Raw genomic sequence first — 18,707 nt, forward strand, 5'->3', positions numbered from 1 at the left:
GGTTGTAGTTGGGATTTTTGAGTCGGCTACACACGGTGAGGAACAGCAATGAAACCTAAAAAGCTGAAAGACTTGGAGAGTTTATTGCAGGATGTGGATGTGTTTGAGCAGCCGAAGCTGCTTCTCGAGCAATATCCCACTAGCCCCCATATAGCAGGTAAAAGAAGCTCATCCAAACTACATTTCCTTCAAAATATGTGAAGATTATGTTATTGATCATCTTAGGCTGGTGCAGGCTCGTGCAGCAGCACCACGCAGTAAGATTACCTCGAGGATAAAGAGAAAATGTTCAGTTTTAGTTATGCTAACCACTGGGGGGAACATCGGAGCGAAGCCATGATTCGTACCAGGCGCTCATATTGATTTTGTTTTAGTCTTTAATCTTGAATCTATTTTAAATCCATACATGTTTTCCCTGGGTAATGAGTAACACTGTTGACCACTCAACTTCCCCTCATGGCTGACTGTCATTGCTTTCCTTCGACCGATTCCTTTTCAAGACCACCAAAGCCCGCTTCCTCAAAAAGCCCCTCTAATTAGTCCATCGGGCCTCAACAACTTGCTTTTATATAGTGCATCTTTACTGCCTCGGAGACATGGTGTAAAGGGAGCTGAATGGATAATCTTTATCTTGGGGACAAATATTTTTTTAAAAAAAGAATTATCATGTAATGGAGCCTTTCACATCCTCTGGATGTCCTAAGGTATTTCATAGCCAATTTTAGTTATCATATTGCAGCCACTGTTGAAATATAGGCAAAAAAGCCCATGAGTTTTTTGCGTTTGTTGATTGGAGTTGTGATTGGAGGGAATAGACAGAGGGGTTAAGGAGATGGTTGAAGTGGTGGATAGAAGCCAGTAGTGAGCTTTGGTCTCCAGGATGATCCTGGAATAATAGGTGTTCTTGGTTGAGAGGGGCGAGGTCCAGTAAAGCTTGACGTATTCAAGCCGGATCAATTGATGAATGGCTAAGCCAGATTGTTTGTATTTGAAGGAGCAAAGATTTGGGTCGTATTGGGTGAACAGTCAGAATGAGAGACATTGAAGGAGTTGTCCGCCTTCAAGAGCTGAAAGAGGAATTGGTTGAGCAAATCAGCAGGTGCAGTAGTATTGTAGCAAACAGAGGGCCAAAGGCTCAGAAGTTGAAAGTTTTTAAGTCCCATTGTAAATTTCTTGGATTTTTTTTCAGTGGCAGATGCAGGGTGAATTTAGAATTAATTTGAGGTGCAGTGTATCAGCTGATAGGCTAGTGGCAGATTTCCAGTGAAATCAGGAGAACTGAGGAGCAAGGAGTTGACTATGAACCAGCAATTTGATTCTGTGGTCCAGTTCCCTGTCCTTTTCTCTCAACTATTTTAATCTCTACAGTCCAACTTCCAGTTTTCTCAATACAAGGACAGCCTTGGTCAAAGTAACAACTTATATCCTTTGTGAAGGTGACCACTGTGTGTTATCCCTCCTCAGTCCCTGTACTGCATTTGATGTGGTGGGCCAAGTTGTAACCTTTTGTTCACTTCTTTTCCACCTGGTTTCATTCCTTTCCATCTGAATGCAGTCAGTGTATCTCCAGAAATGGCTTCTCTTTCTGCCTGTCTTGTCACCTCTGGTGTCTGCCAATGGTCTACTCTAGACTCCCTGCCCCCTCTTCTTCATTACCCCTCAGCAACATCATTTTCATCCACTGTGTCAGTTTTCATACACATGTTGACAACATCCTCTTGTGATGTTATAAACACCTCTGTGCTGCCCAGCTGTCGTCAAGTCATGGAAAAGTAGCAACCCCCTGTATTTGACCAAAGCCATAATTTTAAGCCCCCATTATAAACTCTGCTGTCTTGCAGAATTGTCTCTGTTGTGGATCCAAACAGGGATCAGCTATTTTGGATCTGGTAATGTTTAATGAGGCAGGTTTACTAAAAGATCTCAGAGTAAAAGGTCCCCTAGGAACAATGACCATGACATGGTAGAATTTAGCATTCAGTTTGAGAGTGAGAAACTTGGGTCGGAAACAACTGTGCTGAACTTAAGTAAGGGAAACTACAAAGGAATGAGGGCAGAGTTGACTCGAGTGGACTAGGAAAGGAGTTTAGCAGAAAAGGTGGGTGATGAACAACGGCAGACATTTACAAAAATAGTTCCTGACTCACAACAAAGATATATCCCAGTGATAAAGAAGGATTCGAGGAAGGGAATAAACCAACCATGGTTAACCAAGGAAGTTAAGGATAGTATCAGATTGAAAGAAAAAAAATACAATGTGGCAAATATTAGTGGTAAGACAGAAAATTGGGAAAGTTTTAAAAACCAACAAAAGACCAGAAAAAAAGAGGGAGAAAATAAACTTCGATGGTAAGCTAGCAAGTGATATAAAAACGGACTGTAAGAGCTTCTTTAAATATATAAAAAGGAAGAGAGAGGCCAAAGTGAACATAGGCCATTTAGAGAATAAGGCTGGGGAAATAATAATGGGGAACCAGAAAATGGCAGAGGAGTTGATTAAATAATTTGCATCAGTATTCACGGTAGAAGACACAAATAGCATCCAAAAATACTAAATAATCATGGGCAAAAGGGGTGGGGGAGGAAATAAATACAATAACTATCAGTAGAGAAAAAGAACTAGGGAAACTAATGTGGCTAAAGGCCGATAAGTTCCTGGACCTGATGGGTTGCATCCTAGGATATTAAAGGAAGTAGCTACAGAGTAGTGGATGCACTGGTAGTAATCTTTCAAGAATCCTTAGATTCTGGAAAAGTCCCTGAAGATTGGAAAACTGCCAATGTAACACCCGTTTTCAAAAAGGGAGGGAGACAAAAAACAAGTAACTATAGGCCAGTTAGCTTAACATCTGTCATTGGGGAAACATTTGAGTATCATAAAGGATGTAATAGCAGAGCATTTAGAAATGCATAATATAATCGAACTGAGTCAGCTTGGCTTCATGAAGGGGAAATCATGCCTGACAAATTTACTAATTCTTTGAGGAGGTAACAAGCAGGATAGATAAAGGCGAACCAGTAGATGTAACATATTTGGATTTCCAAAAGGCATTTGATAAGGTACTGCACATAAGGTTACTTAGTAAGATAAGAGCCCATGGTGTTGGGGGTAGTATATTAGCATGGATTGAGGATTGGCTAACTAGTAGAAGACAAAGTTTGGAAAAGGGGGGCATTGTCAGAATGGAAACCTGTAACTAGTAGAGTGCCACAGGGATCAGTGCTGGGGTCACAATTATTTATTGGATGATACAAAAATAGGTCAGAAGGCAAGTGATGAGAATGACATAAAGAGTCCACAGAGTGTTATAGGTAGTTTAAGTGAGTGGGCAAGAACTTGGCAGATGGAATATAATGTGGAAAAATGTGTGGTTACGCATTTTGGCAGTAAGAATAGAGGAGCTGAATATTATTTAAATAGAGAAAGACTGCAGAAAGCTGCAGCACAGAGGGATTTGGGAAACCTCGTGCATGAATCCCAGAAAGCTAATATACAAGTTCAGCAGGCAATGTTGAAGGCAAATGGAATGTTGGCCTTTATTTTAAAGGGAATGGAGTACAAAAATAGGGAAGCCTTGTTAAAACTATACAAGGCACTAGTTAGACCACAGCTAGAATACTGTGAACAGTTTTGGTCCCCTTATCTAAGGAAAGATATACTGGCATTGGAGGCAGTCCAGAGAAGGTTCACTCGGTTGATCACTTGTATGGAGGGATTTTCTTATGAGGAGAGGTTGAGGAAGTTGGGCCTGTATTCAATGGAGTTTAGAAGAGTGAGAGGTGACCTTATTGAAACATATAAGATTCTTAGGAGGCTTGACAGGGTAGGTACTGAGAGGTTGTTCTCCTGGTGGGAGAGTCTAGGATTAGAGGGCATAACCTCAGAGTAAGGGGTCGCCCATTTAAGACAGAGATGAGTAATTTCTTTTCTGAGGGTAGTGAATCTGTGGAATTCTTTACCACAGAGGGCTGTAAAAGCTGGGTCATTAAGTATATTCAAAGCTGAGGTAGACAGATTTTTAATCACTAAGGGATTATGGGGAAAAGGCAGGAAAGTGGATTTGAGGAGTATCAGATCAGCCGTGATCTCATTGAATGGCAGAGCAGACTCAATGGGCCGAATAGCTTGCTTCTGCTCCTACATCATATGGTCTTATGGCCACCAACACCATCTCTGGTTCACCTTAAGTGACAATCATTGCAAAACCTTGGTGCTCTGCTCAACTAGTGGTTAGATTGATAGGATATGGAGTTTCAGTCACCTCGGCCACTCTGCAACATTGCCAGTGCCACTGTTATCGAAACCCATATGCATGCTTTTGTCATTTAGACATTTGCTCCAATGCCTTGTTTATTTGTCTTCCATCCATTAACTTCAATTTCTTCGAAATGCAGCCAATCGTATCGTACCCTGCATCAAGCCCTGCTCACCCTTTAGCCCCATCCTCACTGTTTATATTGGCTTCCTGTTTGCCAGTTTATTAAACTGAAGAATCTTCAAATCACTCCAGGACTTCTATTGCTCCGATAAAAACAAAAAAACTGCGGATGCTGGAAATCTAAAACAAAAACAGAATTACCTGGAAAAACTCAGCAGGTCTGGCAGCATCGGCAGAGAAGAAACGTCAACTCTTTTCTTCTCCGCTGATGCTGCCAGACCTGCTGAGTTTTTCCAGGTAATTCTGTTTTTGTCTTCTATTGCTCCGTCCTAATCTGCATCTTCCAGCAGCTTTGTAAGCCCTCCAGCACTTTTCAGTCATCTTACTGGGCCCTTTTGTGTAGCCCCACCACTTCATGCCACCATTGAGAGTAGAGCCTTCAACTGCCTCAGGCAGCCTCTTGAACTCACTCCTTAAACGCCGCATTTCCCTCTTTTTTTTTCTGTCCTTTTTAAAAATTTGTTCAAAACCCAAGTGTTCACCCTTCCAAATATTTTCTATAGCTCAGCATTCATATCCCATCAATTTTCATTTGTAATACACCTACTTTCAACATTAACTGTAATAACATCCACTGTCTAAATATTAGAGACTCCATGTGCATAATAGTGTTACTGAATGTAGCACTGCTACCTATCCTTTAATATTAATTTTGAATTACTTTCCTTGAAACGTTGCCAATATTGTTGTGTGCTTTGAATTAGATTGTGATCAGATCTCCCAGAAACTGGATTTGTACCTCAAATAGCAGAGGACTTTTTGAAATAAAGCTCTTTCTACGTATTCCAGATGCTACCTATCAGGGTTAGAATTTAACAGTTGCAAGATGTTGACAGACTCTGGGAAGAACGATGTCTCAATTGCTTCCAGCTCTCAAAACAGGAACACATCTCAAAATGCAGACAATATGGAGGGTAGCTTATAGCCAAAAGAATTCAGGTCTAACCTTGCCTCCCTATAAAAGCCATGGCTAAGAATGCAGATTAAGTCTCTTAATGAACCCTTTGAACAGTTTATCCATTATTTTAAAAAAAAGCTCACAGAACCAGGAACGAGCCCCACCCCCACCATTATATTGTACTGCTCTTCCCTCCAAAAATATCAGCCTTCTCAAAGTTAGGCAAAATGGGACAATATGAAATATAGTGTCAAAGCCTGAGGCGAGACAAGGATAAAGACAAAAATTGCTGGTAAAACTCAGCAGGTCTAGCAGCATCTGTGGAAAGAGAACCAGAGTTAATGCTTTGAGTCTGTATGATTAGAAAGGGATTATTGGACTGAGCCAACTCTTCTTCAATGGCCACATAATATCCCTTTTCCAGCTGGATGGCATTTCCCATCTCATCCATCATAATTTTGAGATTATGCAGCAGCCACCACTACTGAATAGACTCGTGCAATTGCTAGAACTCTTTTAGATGCCTATCTACTAGATATATTCATTATGTACATCAGATCACCGTGTGACAAAAGAGTACAGCATCTGAAGGCAGTTGTGGGTAGGGAAATAAGCTCAAGTCTGGCAGTTCATCAGCAAGGGCATGAGGTGTAGTGATAGATCCTCCATGTCATCACCTGCTGCATAATCCACAAAGGCCAACTCAAGTTCGTGCATCCCATGCATCAAGTAAGTATTTGCCACTGCATATTGGTTAATTTCTAAAGAGAAACCACAGGCACAATGACTAGCCTCTCCATTTCACTCTGGAGAACGAAGACATCCTTCAAAGTATAAGCCAGCACAGTTCATGCCATGAACTGCAAATAATTGCATTCCTTTTCCTAGTCATTGGAAGTGTAGCTCTCTATTAAACCACTTTGGGAGACATGCCCCTAATCTAAATGAATGCTCATAGTAGAGATGTTCTTCGAATATCTTGTAATCTTAGCTCAATTCCCCCACTCTCAAAACAAAACCCCACAACCCATAAGCAAGTTTATCAAGTCAAATGACCACCTGAAGGTAGGTTGTCCCTATTCTAAACATGACTGAACCCATGTAACCAAGGAAAGGCTAATTAACCAACCCTTGAGCTCACCATGTTCCCAGCACAACTATGTTAAGAACCCCTTAATGTTAGTACATGTCTCCAAGAACATTAGAATCAAAATGTACAATGGCTTCATAAAATGTGAATGCAAATATGAAAATACAATAAAGTGTTTATAGATGGTGAATTTCAAAGGAATTCACGTGATATGCTGTACTTTGTCAAATTAAAGTATGTTCTTACTGTTGTACTATGGAATGATATCCTATTAATAAAATGAATGTTAACAATCTTCTCATTTTAGCACATATGCTGTATACAATACACACAACATTCAATGACATTGAGAGTAAGTTGATTGGAGACCTTGGGTGTGGATGTGGAGTTCTTAGTATCGGAGCAGCTATGCTAGATGCAGGGTATGTGGATTTCAAAATGCAATCAAAATTTATATTTTATTCAAGTAAACTTCACAAATTTTGCTTAAGACCCAATTATAATGTTGCCATGACCATTTTCATGATGCAGCTGTTTCATTTTACTGATGCTCATGTCTGACTATAAAGTAATTCGGATTTCAAATAGGGAAATATTAGTGTACATCTTCTGGAAGGGTTAGCTTCTTTCTCCTCATTAAATGACCTTATCTTGGCAGTGATAATACAGGCCCTGATTCATTCCTTCTGGAGTTTAAAGCTATTACCCTGGCCAGAACTTAAATTACTTGCACTTATTATATTACACCTTACTACATCCACACACTAGACCAAAGAGCTTCGCAGTCAATTACTTCTTTCAGGTGCAGTACCTGATGTAGATAAATGCAGCAGCCAATTTCTGACCAGCAATGTCCCATAAACAAGTAAGATGAAATGAACTGTTAATACTCCAGACAGCCATTTGCTGAAGGATAGACTAGAGCCAATCTTTACACATTTTTATTAGCATTTATTTCAAGTTACAGATTACAAGCATGCACCTCATAACCCAACAACCATAGGTTCAGTTTGTGCCTATTTATAGGGGCACAAGTGACTCCCCAGTTAATGTCCACTGCCTGCACACCATTAAATACACTTGATATACAATTAACATAAACAACTAGTTTTTGGAATGATGTTGGCCAGGACATCGGGAAGAATTCACTGCTTTTTTGGAGAAATGAGATCTTGGCCAAAGATAGGAACTCGGTTTAATATTTCACCTGAAACATGTCACTTCTGACAATAGAGTATTCCATTACCACTGCAAAATATCACAACAGATTGGGTGCTGAAGCCATTCTACCCAAAAGATGAGAATGCTACCAAACAAGTGAAGCTCTTCAAAAGAGTCAACACAGACTTGATGGACTAAATGGCCTCCTTCTTTGCTATGTTTTATGATTAATATTGGGGGTGACAACCCTGACTTATTAGCATCCATAGACATTTCAGTCTAACTGGGTATATTTGTTTAAAATTTTAGCTGACACATGTTGTAATCAAACATTCTACAGTAATAAAGCTACTCCAAAGAAAAAAGTAGTTTTACAAAATGTTTAAGAATCAAACATTTCAATCATTTTCTTGGTTTACTATATTTTGAACTATTCCATCTCCAGTGGTCTGTGTTTGTTTCACATTTTATTTTCTCAACCTATGTTTACTTTCTCTAGTACTATCAATTATTACATTTTTGTGGACCTTTATTAGAGATAGGACCAGTAGAGAAAACATCTGCTTTAGTTTGGCTGGGAGAAAAGGGGGATTGAAAGAGAACAAGTCTGGAAAGTAGTTCCCAGACAAAAGTTTTAGCTGATGTAGCATCAGATAACCAATCCCCAGGAGTTTCTTTCTGTAGGTTTAGTATCCCAATTGCACCTGCTGTTTAGGGTTAATATATCTGCAGATAAAATTAAGGTTATCTGCTTCAAAGTACACTTGCGTAGATCACCTGGAGAAACCATTCTGGGTTAGTTATACTATGCAGGCAAACTCAAGAATAGTGAAGAATGCAACCTTGGAGAATAAGCTTACACCATTTTACAAGGATCAAAACAGAAATGTTCTTCTCTAACCAGGTTGTTTTCATCTTTTGCAGATTATGCATGGGATTTGATATTGATGAAGCAGCACTTGGCATATTTAACAGAAATGCAGAGGAGTTTCAATTAGCCAATGTCGATATGGTTCAGTGTGATATCTGTTCTGTAATGACTGGCAAATTATCAAAGACATTTGACACGATAATAATGAATCCACCTTTTGGAACAAAGCACAATAAAGGTAGATTGAATGTTTGGCTTTGTGCAGTGTCCATCTGAAATTTATTTAAGTGGAAAGGTTGAACGTTTTTTTCTCCTTAATTTACAGTTGAAAGTATATTCCAGCAGAAGTTTAAGTAAATGTGCAGCAATACATCTGTTAAGCTACATAGTTGAATCTAGATATTAGATATCTGGATATTAATTAGCATTAGATTTTCAGTCACCTCTCAAGCTGTACTTCAGTATACATTTACAAATCAATTTAATCAACACCTCTTGCATACTGCATCATGTCCTTAATTTACATTAAGGGAAAGCAGATATCAAATCCTCATGTTTCACACAATCACATTTAATTAATAGATAATATTTGTTAAACAGGACTGAAATTAATTCCCAAACATAACTCACTAATGATAAATTCCAATAATGGCTAGTATATAGCAAGTTTAAGCCAGAGACCAGGTAGCATAATAAATTTGCACTGTCCTTTCACCTCTAGGTTCTGGATTCAAGTTCATTCAAGACTAACAAAACTAAAATATATTAATTTGCCTTTTAAACATTGCATTTTTAAGATATGATGTCAAAACTTGCTTCGTAAGCATATTAGTTGCAATTGTTTGTGATCCATGACATATTGTTTAAACTCACTGACAACCAGTAAAAGTTAAAACTATTTGGCGTAAAGAACCTGCATTTAATGACCTCAATCTCCCAAAACACTTTAGACAATTAAATACTTTTGAAATGTGGCCACTGTAAAAAGCAGCCAATTGGCAGTCATATTTGCCTATATAAAACTGAATACACAGTAAAAGTAATTTGTTAGCTTTGAAGTGCTTAGGGATGTTCTGAGGATGTGAAAGATCCCATATGAACTTTGGTTGATCAGATAAGGAAAAAAACCTATTACCTTGTAGGAACAGAAATTGTGAGCACTGCTTGGCTGATTTGACCTTGGAAGAATCAAATCTAATCCTCTTCTCACCCAACAAGTACACTGAGGTGACTGGTAAGCAATCAGAATTGGGAACCCAAGGGCATGGAGACCAATTGCAGTGCTGCTAATGTCTTCTGGCTAACAGCTAACTCAGATCCAGTATCAAACCAAGCTATTATTCCAGCTATTAATTCCCTTTACCAGCTGAACCCTTGAATAAGTTGGATTTTGGTGAAAGATTTATAATTTTATGAAACTGTAAATTATGTCCTACACCAATAAAATTCAGACAAGTGAAGTAAAACCCCATCTGATCTCTTTGGAGCTATAACCAAATAAATGTAGCTAAGATTCTCACTGCATTAAGATCTTTACTTCAGAGGTAACTGAGTTATGTTTTTCTCAAAAGGTATGGACATGACATTCCTCAAAACTGCTTTAGATATGGCCAGAACAGCTGTGTATTCTCTCCACAAAACATCAACCAGAAATGTAAGTAAATTTACTTTGTGTTTGCTGCAGTCAAAGAAATTATTTTGCAGATGGGTTTCAAATTGATTGTTTGTATAGGAGCAAGCATTTTTCAAATATCTCTAATGCATTACAGGAGGCAGAACTTTTTAAAATTTATACTACCTACTCTTCTAATGTAAAAGTGACCAGTTGCCCACTTCTAACATAAAACTGGATAGGACCAATAATCTCAATTTAAGCTTCATTTACCTCCTGTATGTTAATTGCTAGAGAAATGTTAAGTTTATGGGGAGACTTCTGCAAGCTAGTTCAGTAGTCACATTGAGTATAGAGCACAGAAAGAGGCCATTCATTCCAACTTGTCTGGCAGCATTTATTCTCCACAGGAGCCTCCTCCCACCCTATTTCAACTAATCCTAGCAGCATATCCTTCTAGTCCTTTCTTTCTTATGTACCTAACTAGCTTCCCCTTAAACGCACCTGTGGTTTTTGGCTTAACTACCCCTTATGGTTGGGTGTTTCACATTCTTATCATTCATTGAGTAAAGAATTTTCTGTTGGATGTACTGGACTGTCTTATATTTATGACCTCTAGTTTTGGACTCCCTGACAAGTGGAAATATTTTTTCTATGTGTATCTCATCAAACCTTTTCATTAGATAAAGACTTCTTATCAGTTCATCCCTCAGCCTTCCCTTTGTTCAGAGCCCCAGCCCATTCAGTCTTTCTTGAGCAAGCTTATTTGATCTTGTATCTTGTGAATCTGTTCTCCACTGCCTCTACATCCTTTCTGTAACCTGGACTATCTGAGTGCTCCAAGTGTGATTGAACAAGTTCACTTGCCCAAATGCATTTGCTTTCCCCTCTTTATTACCTCACTCTCAATAGTTCATCCAACTATTCTCCCTGAAACTAAATCTGTGCAGTTACATCAGTCCTTAACTGAAAAATCACCAGACATGAACCATCCTGCTTGGCAAATGCCAGTCACCATTCCCCAGTTGATAACACAAAATTCAGCATAAACTAATGATTGAACATTAGACTTCTCTGTCGTTAGGATTGGCATAGTAGTGCATTTAGCCATGAAACACATCAAAGAAGCCTTATGTTACACAAATGTTTAAAAATGGTTAATTACTGTATCTTTACAGTAGATAACTTTCTCCTTTTCACATATATGCAATATACAGGAGGGAGAACTTCCACATCATAGCTATCTGATACTTTTACTAGAAAGTGCACATGATTGTCCAGTGGCAACAGGCTGAGGCTTATTTATAATGCCCAATATTCAGCTGTTTTGATGGCCAACCTCTTAAGTGGCCATTGTTTTTGTTTGTGTGAGCACAAATTGAGCTGCAACCCAGTCAACATCTTCAAACGGAAAAAAAAATATAATTTCAGCCAAAGGAAAATACCTACTAATATAAACCAAATAATAAATGTTAATTCACAGAAAAACAGAGAAGTTTTTTGTACAAAGATAAGACGATGCTTAGTTTCACGTGTACTGTGTAAAGGTTCATTTCCTTTGTAGCATATTCGGAAGAAGGCTGAAGAATGGAAGGTAAAGATGGAAGTAATTGCTGGTAAGAGATACTAGTTTACTAAAGTAAAATTTCATTTTATATCGCTTTCAATGTCAATAAATAGCTCCTATGCTGATTTAAAGCCAGTTTGTTCCTTGACTTTTTTTGTAATAAAGTAATGTACCTTTTACAAAACACTTGGTTAAAAGCTAGAGTCGAGCAATAAATGCTGAGATTTGACCAGTGTTAATCTTTGTTATTGTTACAAAAAGACTATAGAGCAGCTTTGTAAATCTACCTTGTTACCTGAATTCATTTTATTAATGAAGAAAATACAAAATGCTGGAAATACTCAGCAAATTAGGCAACAACTACAGAGAGGGCAACAGATTTAATGTTTAAGGTCAGTAGAGTCTTAAGAGTTATACAGCACAGAAACAGGCCCTTTGGCCCATCATGTCCGTGCCAGCCATCAAGCACCTATCTATTCTAATCCCAATTTCTAGCACTTGGCCCGTAGCCCAGTATGCTATGGCGTTTCAAGTACTCATCTAAATACTTCTTAAATGTTGAGTGTTCCTGCCTCTACCACCCTCTCGGGCAATGTGTTCCAGATTCCATCCACCCTCTGGGTGAAAAAACCTTTCCTCAGATCCCCTCTAAACTCCTGCCTCTTACCTTAGATCGGTGCCCCCTGGTTATTGACACCTCCGCTAAGGGGAAAAGTTCCTTCCTATCTATGCACCTCAATTTTGTATACCTTTATCAGGTCCCCCCCTCAGCCTTCTCTGCTCTTAAGGAAAGCAACCCTAGCCTATCCAATCTCTCTTCATAGCTGAAATACTCAAGCCCAGGCAACATCCCGGTGAATCTCCTCTGCACCCTCTCCAGTGCAATCACATCCTTCCAATAGTGTGACGACCAGAACTGCACACAGTACTCCAGCTGTGGCCTAACTAGCATTTTATACAGCTCCAACATAACCTCCGTGCTGTTATATTCTATGCCTCAGCTAATAAATGCAAGTATCCCATATGTCTTCTTAACCACCTTATCTACCTGTGCTGCTGCCTTCAGGGATCTATGGACATGTACACCAAGGTCCCTCTGATCCTCTGTACTTCCAAGGGTCCCACCATTCATTGTGTATTACTTTGCTGTTAGTCCTCCCAAAATGCATCACCTCACACTTCTCAGGATTAAATTCCATTTGCTACTGCTCTGCCTGTCTTATCAGTCCATCTATATCGTCCTGTAATCTAAGGCTTTCCTCCTCGCTATTTACGACACCACTAATGTTCGTGTCATCTGCGAACTTACTGATTGTACCTCCTACATTCACGTCTAAATCATTAATGTACACTACAAACAGCAAGGGTCCCAGCACCGATCCCTGTGGTACACCACTCGTCACAGGCTTCTAATCGCAAAAACAACCTTCGACCATCACCCTCTGCCTCCTGCCACCATGCCGATTTTGGATCCAATTTGCCAAATTGTCCTGGATCCCATGGGCTCTTACCTTCTTGAACATTCTCCCATACTGGACCTTGTCAAAAGCCTTACTGAAGTCCGTGTAGACTACATCAACTGCACTACCCTCATCTACGCAATTAGTCACCTCCTCAAAATTCAGTCAAATTTGTTAGACATAATCTCCCCCGACAAAGCTATGTTGACTATCCCTGATTAATCCCTGCCTCTCCAAATGGAGATTAATCTTGTCCCTCAGAATTTTTTCCAGTAGTTTCCGGACCACTGATGTTAGACTCACTGGCCTGTAATTACCTGTTTTATCCCTATTATCCTTCTTGAATAATGGTACCTCATCGCTGTTCTCCAGTCCTGTGGCACCTCTCCTGCAGTCAGAGGATTTGAAAATTAGTGTCAGAGCCCCTGCAATCTCCTTCCTTGCCTCACATAGCCCAAGATATGTCTCATCCGGGCCTGGGGATTTATCTACTTTTAAGCCTGCTAAAACCTTTCAGTGCTAATTTGTTCAAGCATATCACAGTTCCCCTCCCTGATTTCTCCACATTATCCTTCTCCATAGTGAACACAGATGAAAAGTAATCATTCAAAACCTCACCTATGTCCTCTGGCTCCACACCATTGCCACTTTGGTCCCTAATGGGCCCTACTCTTTTACCTGGAAAAACTCAGCAGGTCTGGCAGCATCGGCCGAGAAGAAAAAAGTTGACATTGAGTCCTCATGACCCTTCAACAGAACTGTTCCAGACACCTCCTCAAAATTCAGTCAAATTTGTTAGACATAATCTCCCCCGACAAAGCCATGTTGACTATCCCTGATTAATCCCTGTTCTGGAACAGAACTGTTCCAGTTCTGTTGAAGGGTCATGAGGACTCGAAACGTCAACTCTTTTCTTCACGGCCGATGCTGCCAGACCTGCTAAGTTTTTCCAGGTAATTCTGTTTTTGTTTTGGATTTCCAGCATCCGCAGTTTTTTGTTTTTATCTTTGGGCCCTACTCTTTCCCTGGTCATCCTCTTTCCCTTAACATATTTATAAAATGCCTTGGGATTTTCCTTTATTTTACCCGCCAGTGTTTTTTCTCCCCCTTTTTGCTCTCCTAATTACTTTAAGTATCTCCCTACACTTTCTATACTCCTAGGGTTTCTGCTGTTTTCAGACTCTGTATCTGCCATAAGCTTCCTTTTTTTCATTATCCAATCCTCTATATCCCTGGATGTCCAAGATTCCCTGGGCTTGTTGGTCCTACCCTTCACCTTCACGGGAACTATCCCTGAAATGCTCCCCTGCTGACACTTCTACCACTCGCCCAGCTTCATTCCCTAAGATTAGGACCAGTACCGCCCCTTCTCGTGAAGGGGTTTCTAGGTGCTGGCTCAAAAAGCTCTCCTGGATGCCCTTAAAGAATTCCACCCCCTCTGAGCCTTTCACATTAAGACTATCCCAGTAAATATTGGGGGAAGTTGAAATCCCTACTATTTTTACACTTCTGAGATTTGCTGACATATCTGCTCCTCTATCTCCCCCTGACTGTTTGGAGGCCCAGAGTCCACTCCCAGCAAAGTGATTGCCCCTTTTTTGTTTTTAAGTTCTACCCATATGGCCTAATTTGAGGAACCTTCTAAGATACCATCCCTCCTTACTGCAGTAATTGACTCCTTAATCAATAGTGTAATACCACCTCCTCTTATACACCCCCACAAACTTGAAGATTGTATACCCTGGAATATTGAGCTGCCAGACCTCCCTTCCCTCAACCACATCTCTGTGATAGCAACAATATCATATTCCCATGTGTTAATCAATGTCCTCAATTTATCTGCCTTACTTGTAAGACTCCTTGCGTTAAAATAGACGCAGTCCAGCCTTGCATTATTCCCTTGTGCCTTAACAGGTCTATATTTGTCTGCCTTCCAGACTGATTTACTTTCTCTTCTATATTTGGCTGTGCATCACTCACTATTATACCTCCACTCTGTATCCCATCCCCTGCCAAATTAGTTTAAACACTCCCCAACAGCACTAGCAAACCTCCCCGCAAGGATGTTGATCCTGTTCCGCATCAGATGCAACCCGTCTGACTTGTACAGGCCCCACCTTCACCAGAAACAGACTGTGATCCAGAAAACTAAAGCCCTCCCTCTTGCAATGTCTCTTCAGCCACACATTCATCCGATCTTCCTATTCCCATACTCACTGGCACATGGCACAGTGAGTAATCCAGAGATTACAATCTTTGAGGTCCTGCTTTTTAATCAGCTATCTAGCTCCCCAAATTCTTGTTGCAAGACTTCATCCCTTTTTCTTCCCATGTCGTTGGTACAATGTGAACCATGACCTCTGACTGTTCACCCTCCCCCTTCAGAATGCCCTGCAAGCTGTTCTGTGACATCCTTGACCCTGGCACCAGGGAGGCAACACACCATCCTGCAGTCATGTCTATGGCCGCAGAAGCGTCTGTCTGCTCCCATCACTATTGAGTCTTCTACCACTATTGCTCTTGCACTCATACTCCTCCCCCCTTGTGCAGCTGAGCCACCCACAGTGCCGTGAACTTGGCTCCGGCTGCACTCTCCAGAGGAACTTTCACCCTCACCGTTTTCCAACACAGAAAAATGGTTCTTGAGGTGCACTCTGGGGCTTTCCTGACTACCTGTCTGCCTCCCTTCTTCTAACTGGTGGTCACCCATTCCGTCTCTGACTGCACTTCCTTAAGCTGCAGAGTGACCACATCTAAAAACGTGCTCTTCACATTACCTTCAGCCTCGCAGATGCACCACTGTCTCCAGCTGATGCTTAAGCTCTGAAACCTGTTACTCAAGCTGGTCAAGCACTTCCTGCATGTGGTCATCCAGACTGCAAGGAGTGTCTAAGAATTCTCACATGCTGCAGGCTGTACAACACATGGGATTGAGCTCCCTTGCCATACATAGTCTTCTAATTTAAAAAAATTTCCTTAAATTTACGCCCTGCTCTGCTTGAAGTCTTGCTCTTTACCACCCCGCTCTGCTCACTGAAGTCTCGCATCCTTCTGTCAGAACAAGAAAAAGGGGGAAAGTAGAGGAAGGAACAAAAGGGAAGGTCTGTGATAGAGTGGTAGGCGGGAATATTAAGTGACAGTATGATGGTGCAAGGCAAAAAGAGATGGTAATAGGAGGAGAAACAAAACATTGATTAACAGAATAGGAATAGCAGAATCATGAACAGCTGCAATCTGCAAAAAAAAAGGGACAGTCTGAAATTGTAGAACTCAAGTGTTGAATCTAGACACAAAGTACTAATCAACAACTTGTATAGCACCTTTAACATAAATATCCAAAGGCACTCGAGCCATATGACGAGATAGGTGTCTTAAAGGAGGGAAGTGAGGTAGAAAGGCAGAGAGGTGTACAGAGGGAATTCCAGAGCTTGGGGCCTAGGCAACTGAAGGCATGGCCACCAATGGTTGAGCAATTATAATTGGGAATGCATGAGGCCTGTATTAGAAGTGAAGATATGACAGTTATGGGACATGAGATTAGATGTGGAGGGGCAAGGCCATGGAGGGATTTGAAGACAGTGGAGGAATCACCAGAGATGTCAGTGACTGTCTTAAACAATGGCTTGATTTTCAGCAGGAGGATCATTAGGTAAGGGGAGGTCAGAGGTGCTAAAAGTTGACATCCAGCCTCTGCTAGGTAATGGTAAATTTGTTTAAAAAGTGCCATCTATGAGCCAGTTTGAATGTTAGGATTGGAACTGAGAGAATGGAGTTTTCCATATGTTATTGGACTGGTTTCTTTCAATTCAGTTTTACCTCTAACTGGTGAAAATGCAGTGTAAACCATTTATGTACAAAAAGCTACCATGGGGAGATGGTGGTATAGTGGTAATGTCATTGGTGGAATTTTAATTCCTGATTTTATTAATTGAATTTAAAATTAGTCTCAGTAATGGTGACCATGAAACTATTATCAAAACCCATATAATTTACTAATGTCCTGCATGGAAAGAAATCTGCCATCATTACCTTTCTTGGCCTACATGTGACTCAACCACATTGCTGCAGGTCTGGACTCTTAACTGCCCACTGAAATGACCTAGCAACTCACTCCAGTTAGAGATGGACAACAAACATTGGCCTTGCCAGCAATGCCCATATCCCATGAAAAAGGGGGAAAAAAATCACTTTGAACAAAGATTTCTAAGTTTATACTTTTATTTTGAAACAGAGCTGAGATATGACTTACCAGCATCATACAAATTCCATAAGAGGAAATCGGTAAGTTAATGCACATTCCTATGTACATGTTGAATGAATTATTAGCTGTTCCTGATTGCAATCAAGACTAGGAAGGAAATATTTTAATATAAAGTTAGAGCCTTCACGCGAGTTTGTGAAGCAAGCACAAGGAGACTGCTGAGTTATTCCAGCTTCTGTGCTCTAAGCAGAAATTAAACATGATTTTTTAATACTTTAGAATAAAACTCACTAGAAACAAACTTTGATAAGTGCTGGATATAAGCAAATTTGTTTGATTTCCAGCATCTCCAGTATTTTGCTTGTATTGATGAATCTCTCAATTTAGTTGAGTCATTTTCAATCTAGTGTCATTTGATACCACTCCAAGTGCCTGGCTATGAAATTCAAGACTTCCTGCCTTAAAACGTCAATCTAAAAATTAAAAAACAACATAGGAGCATGCCACTTGGCTTGGGACACCTGCACTGGCTCTTCAATTGGGGCAAATTAATCTAACCCCGGCACAAAATGCTTGTGATAACCCACTGTTTGTAATTCCTTCAAGTGCACATGAGCATGCACCTGTATTCATAATGGCACCTTTAATGTAATGAAGTATCCCAAGGCACTTCACAGGAGCATGAAGAAACTAAGTATGACGCTAAGCTACATGAAATCTTTGGTCAAGTTTTTGATCATCTGACGTAAGTTTTAAGGTGTCTTAAACAAGGAAAGCAAGGTAGAGGGAATTCTAGAGCTTGGGACAGAGGCAACTTAAGACAATCACCAATGGTGCAGCAATTGGGAATGCACAAGAGGCCAGAATTAGACTGCAGATATCTTAGAGTTGTGGTACTGGAGGAGGTTAAAGAGAAGAATTTGAAAACAAAGCTGAGAATTTTAAAATAAAGATGTTGAGTGACAGGTCAGCAAGCATGGGATAATAGGAGAAGCAGGAGTTGCTGAGTTAAGATAGAGGTAGCAGGGTTTCAGTTGACCTCAAGTTTAGAGGATAGAATGTGGGAGACCAGCAAGGAGTGGTTTGGAAGAGTTGAGTTTTGAGGTAACAAAGGGATGCATAAGGGTTTCAGCAGCATGAGCTGAGACAGGTACAAAGTCAGGCAACATAACGGAGGTGAAATAGACAACCTTAGTGATGGTGCAAATAGGAAGTCAGAAGCTCATCTTGAGATCAAATGTGACAAAGTTAACAGACTGGCTTAAATATTAGATTGGCAACAGACTGTTGCCAGGGAGATAGATGGAGTCAGTAGCTAGGGAATGGAGTTTGGAAGCAGGGTCAGAAAATAATGACTTCCGTCTTCCCAATATTTAATTGAAGGGAATTTCTGCTCAGGCAGTAGTGG

At 40.3% G+C, this 18,707-nt stretch overlaps 1 protein-coding gene across 1 annotated transcript in view; it reads left to right on the forward strand.

The window, feature by feature from the left end:
• The window catches only part of mettl5 (methyltransferase like 5), a 19,564-nt gene continuing 857 nt past the window's right edge, over window positions 1–18,707 (forward strand). The window contains exons 1-6 of the mRNA XM_041201508.1: window positions 1–157; window positions 6,735–6,849; window positions 8,513–8,697; window positions 10,031–10,113; window positions 11,636–11,687; window positions 17,330–17,379. Coding sequence (XP_041057442.1) covers window positions 49–157; window positions 6,735–6,849; window positions 8,513–8,697; window positions 10,031–10,113; window positions 11,636–11,687; window positions 17,330–17,379 — 594 coding nt within the window. The 5' untranslated portion in view covers window positions 1–48. The remainder of the gene's footprint in view (window positions 158–6,734; window positions 6,850–8,512; window positions 8,698–10,030; window positions 10,114–11,635; window positions 11,688–17,329; window positions 17,380–18,707) is intronic.

The sequence above is a fragment of the Carcharodon carcharias genome, chromosome 12, assembly GCF_017639515.1.
Source record: "Carcharodon carcharias isolate sCarCar2 chromosome 12, sCarCar2.pri, whole genome shotgun sequence".
In the NCBI taxonomy this organism is placed as follows: domain Eukaryota; kingdom Metazoa; phylum Chordata; class Chondrichthyes; order Lamniformes; family Lamnidae; genus Carcharodon; species Carcharodon carcharias.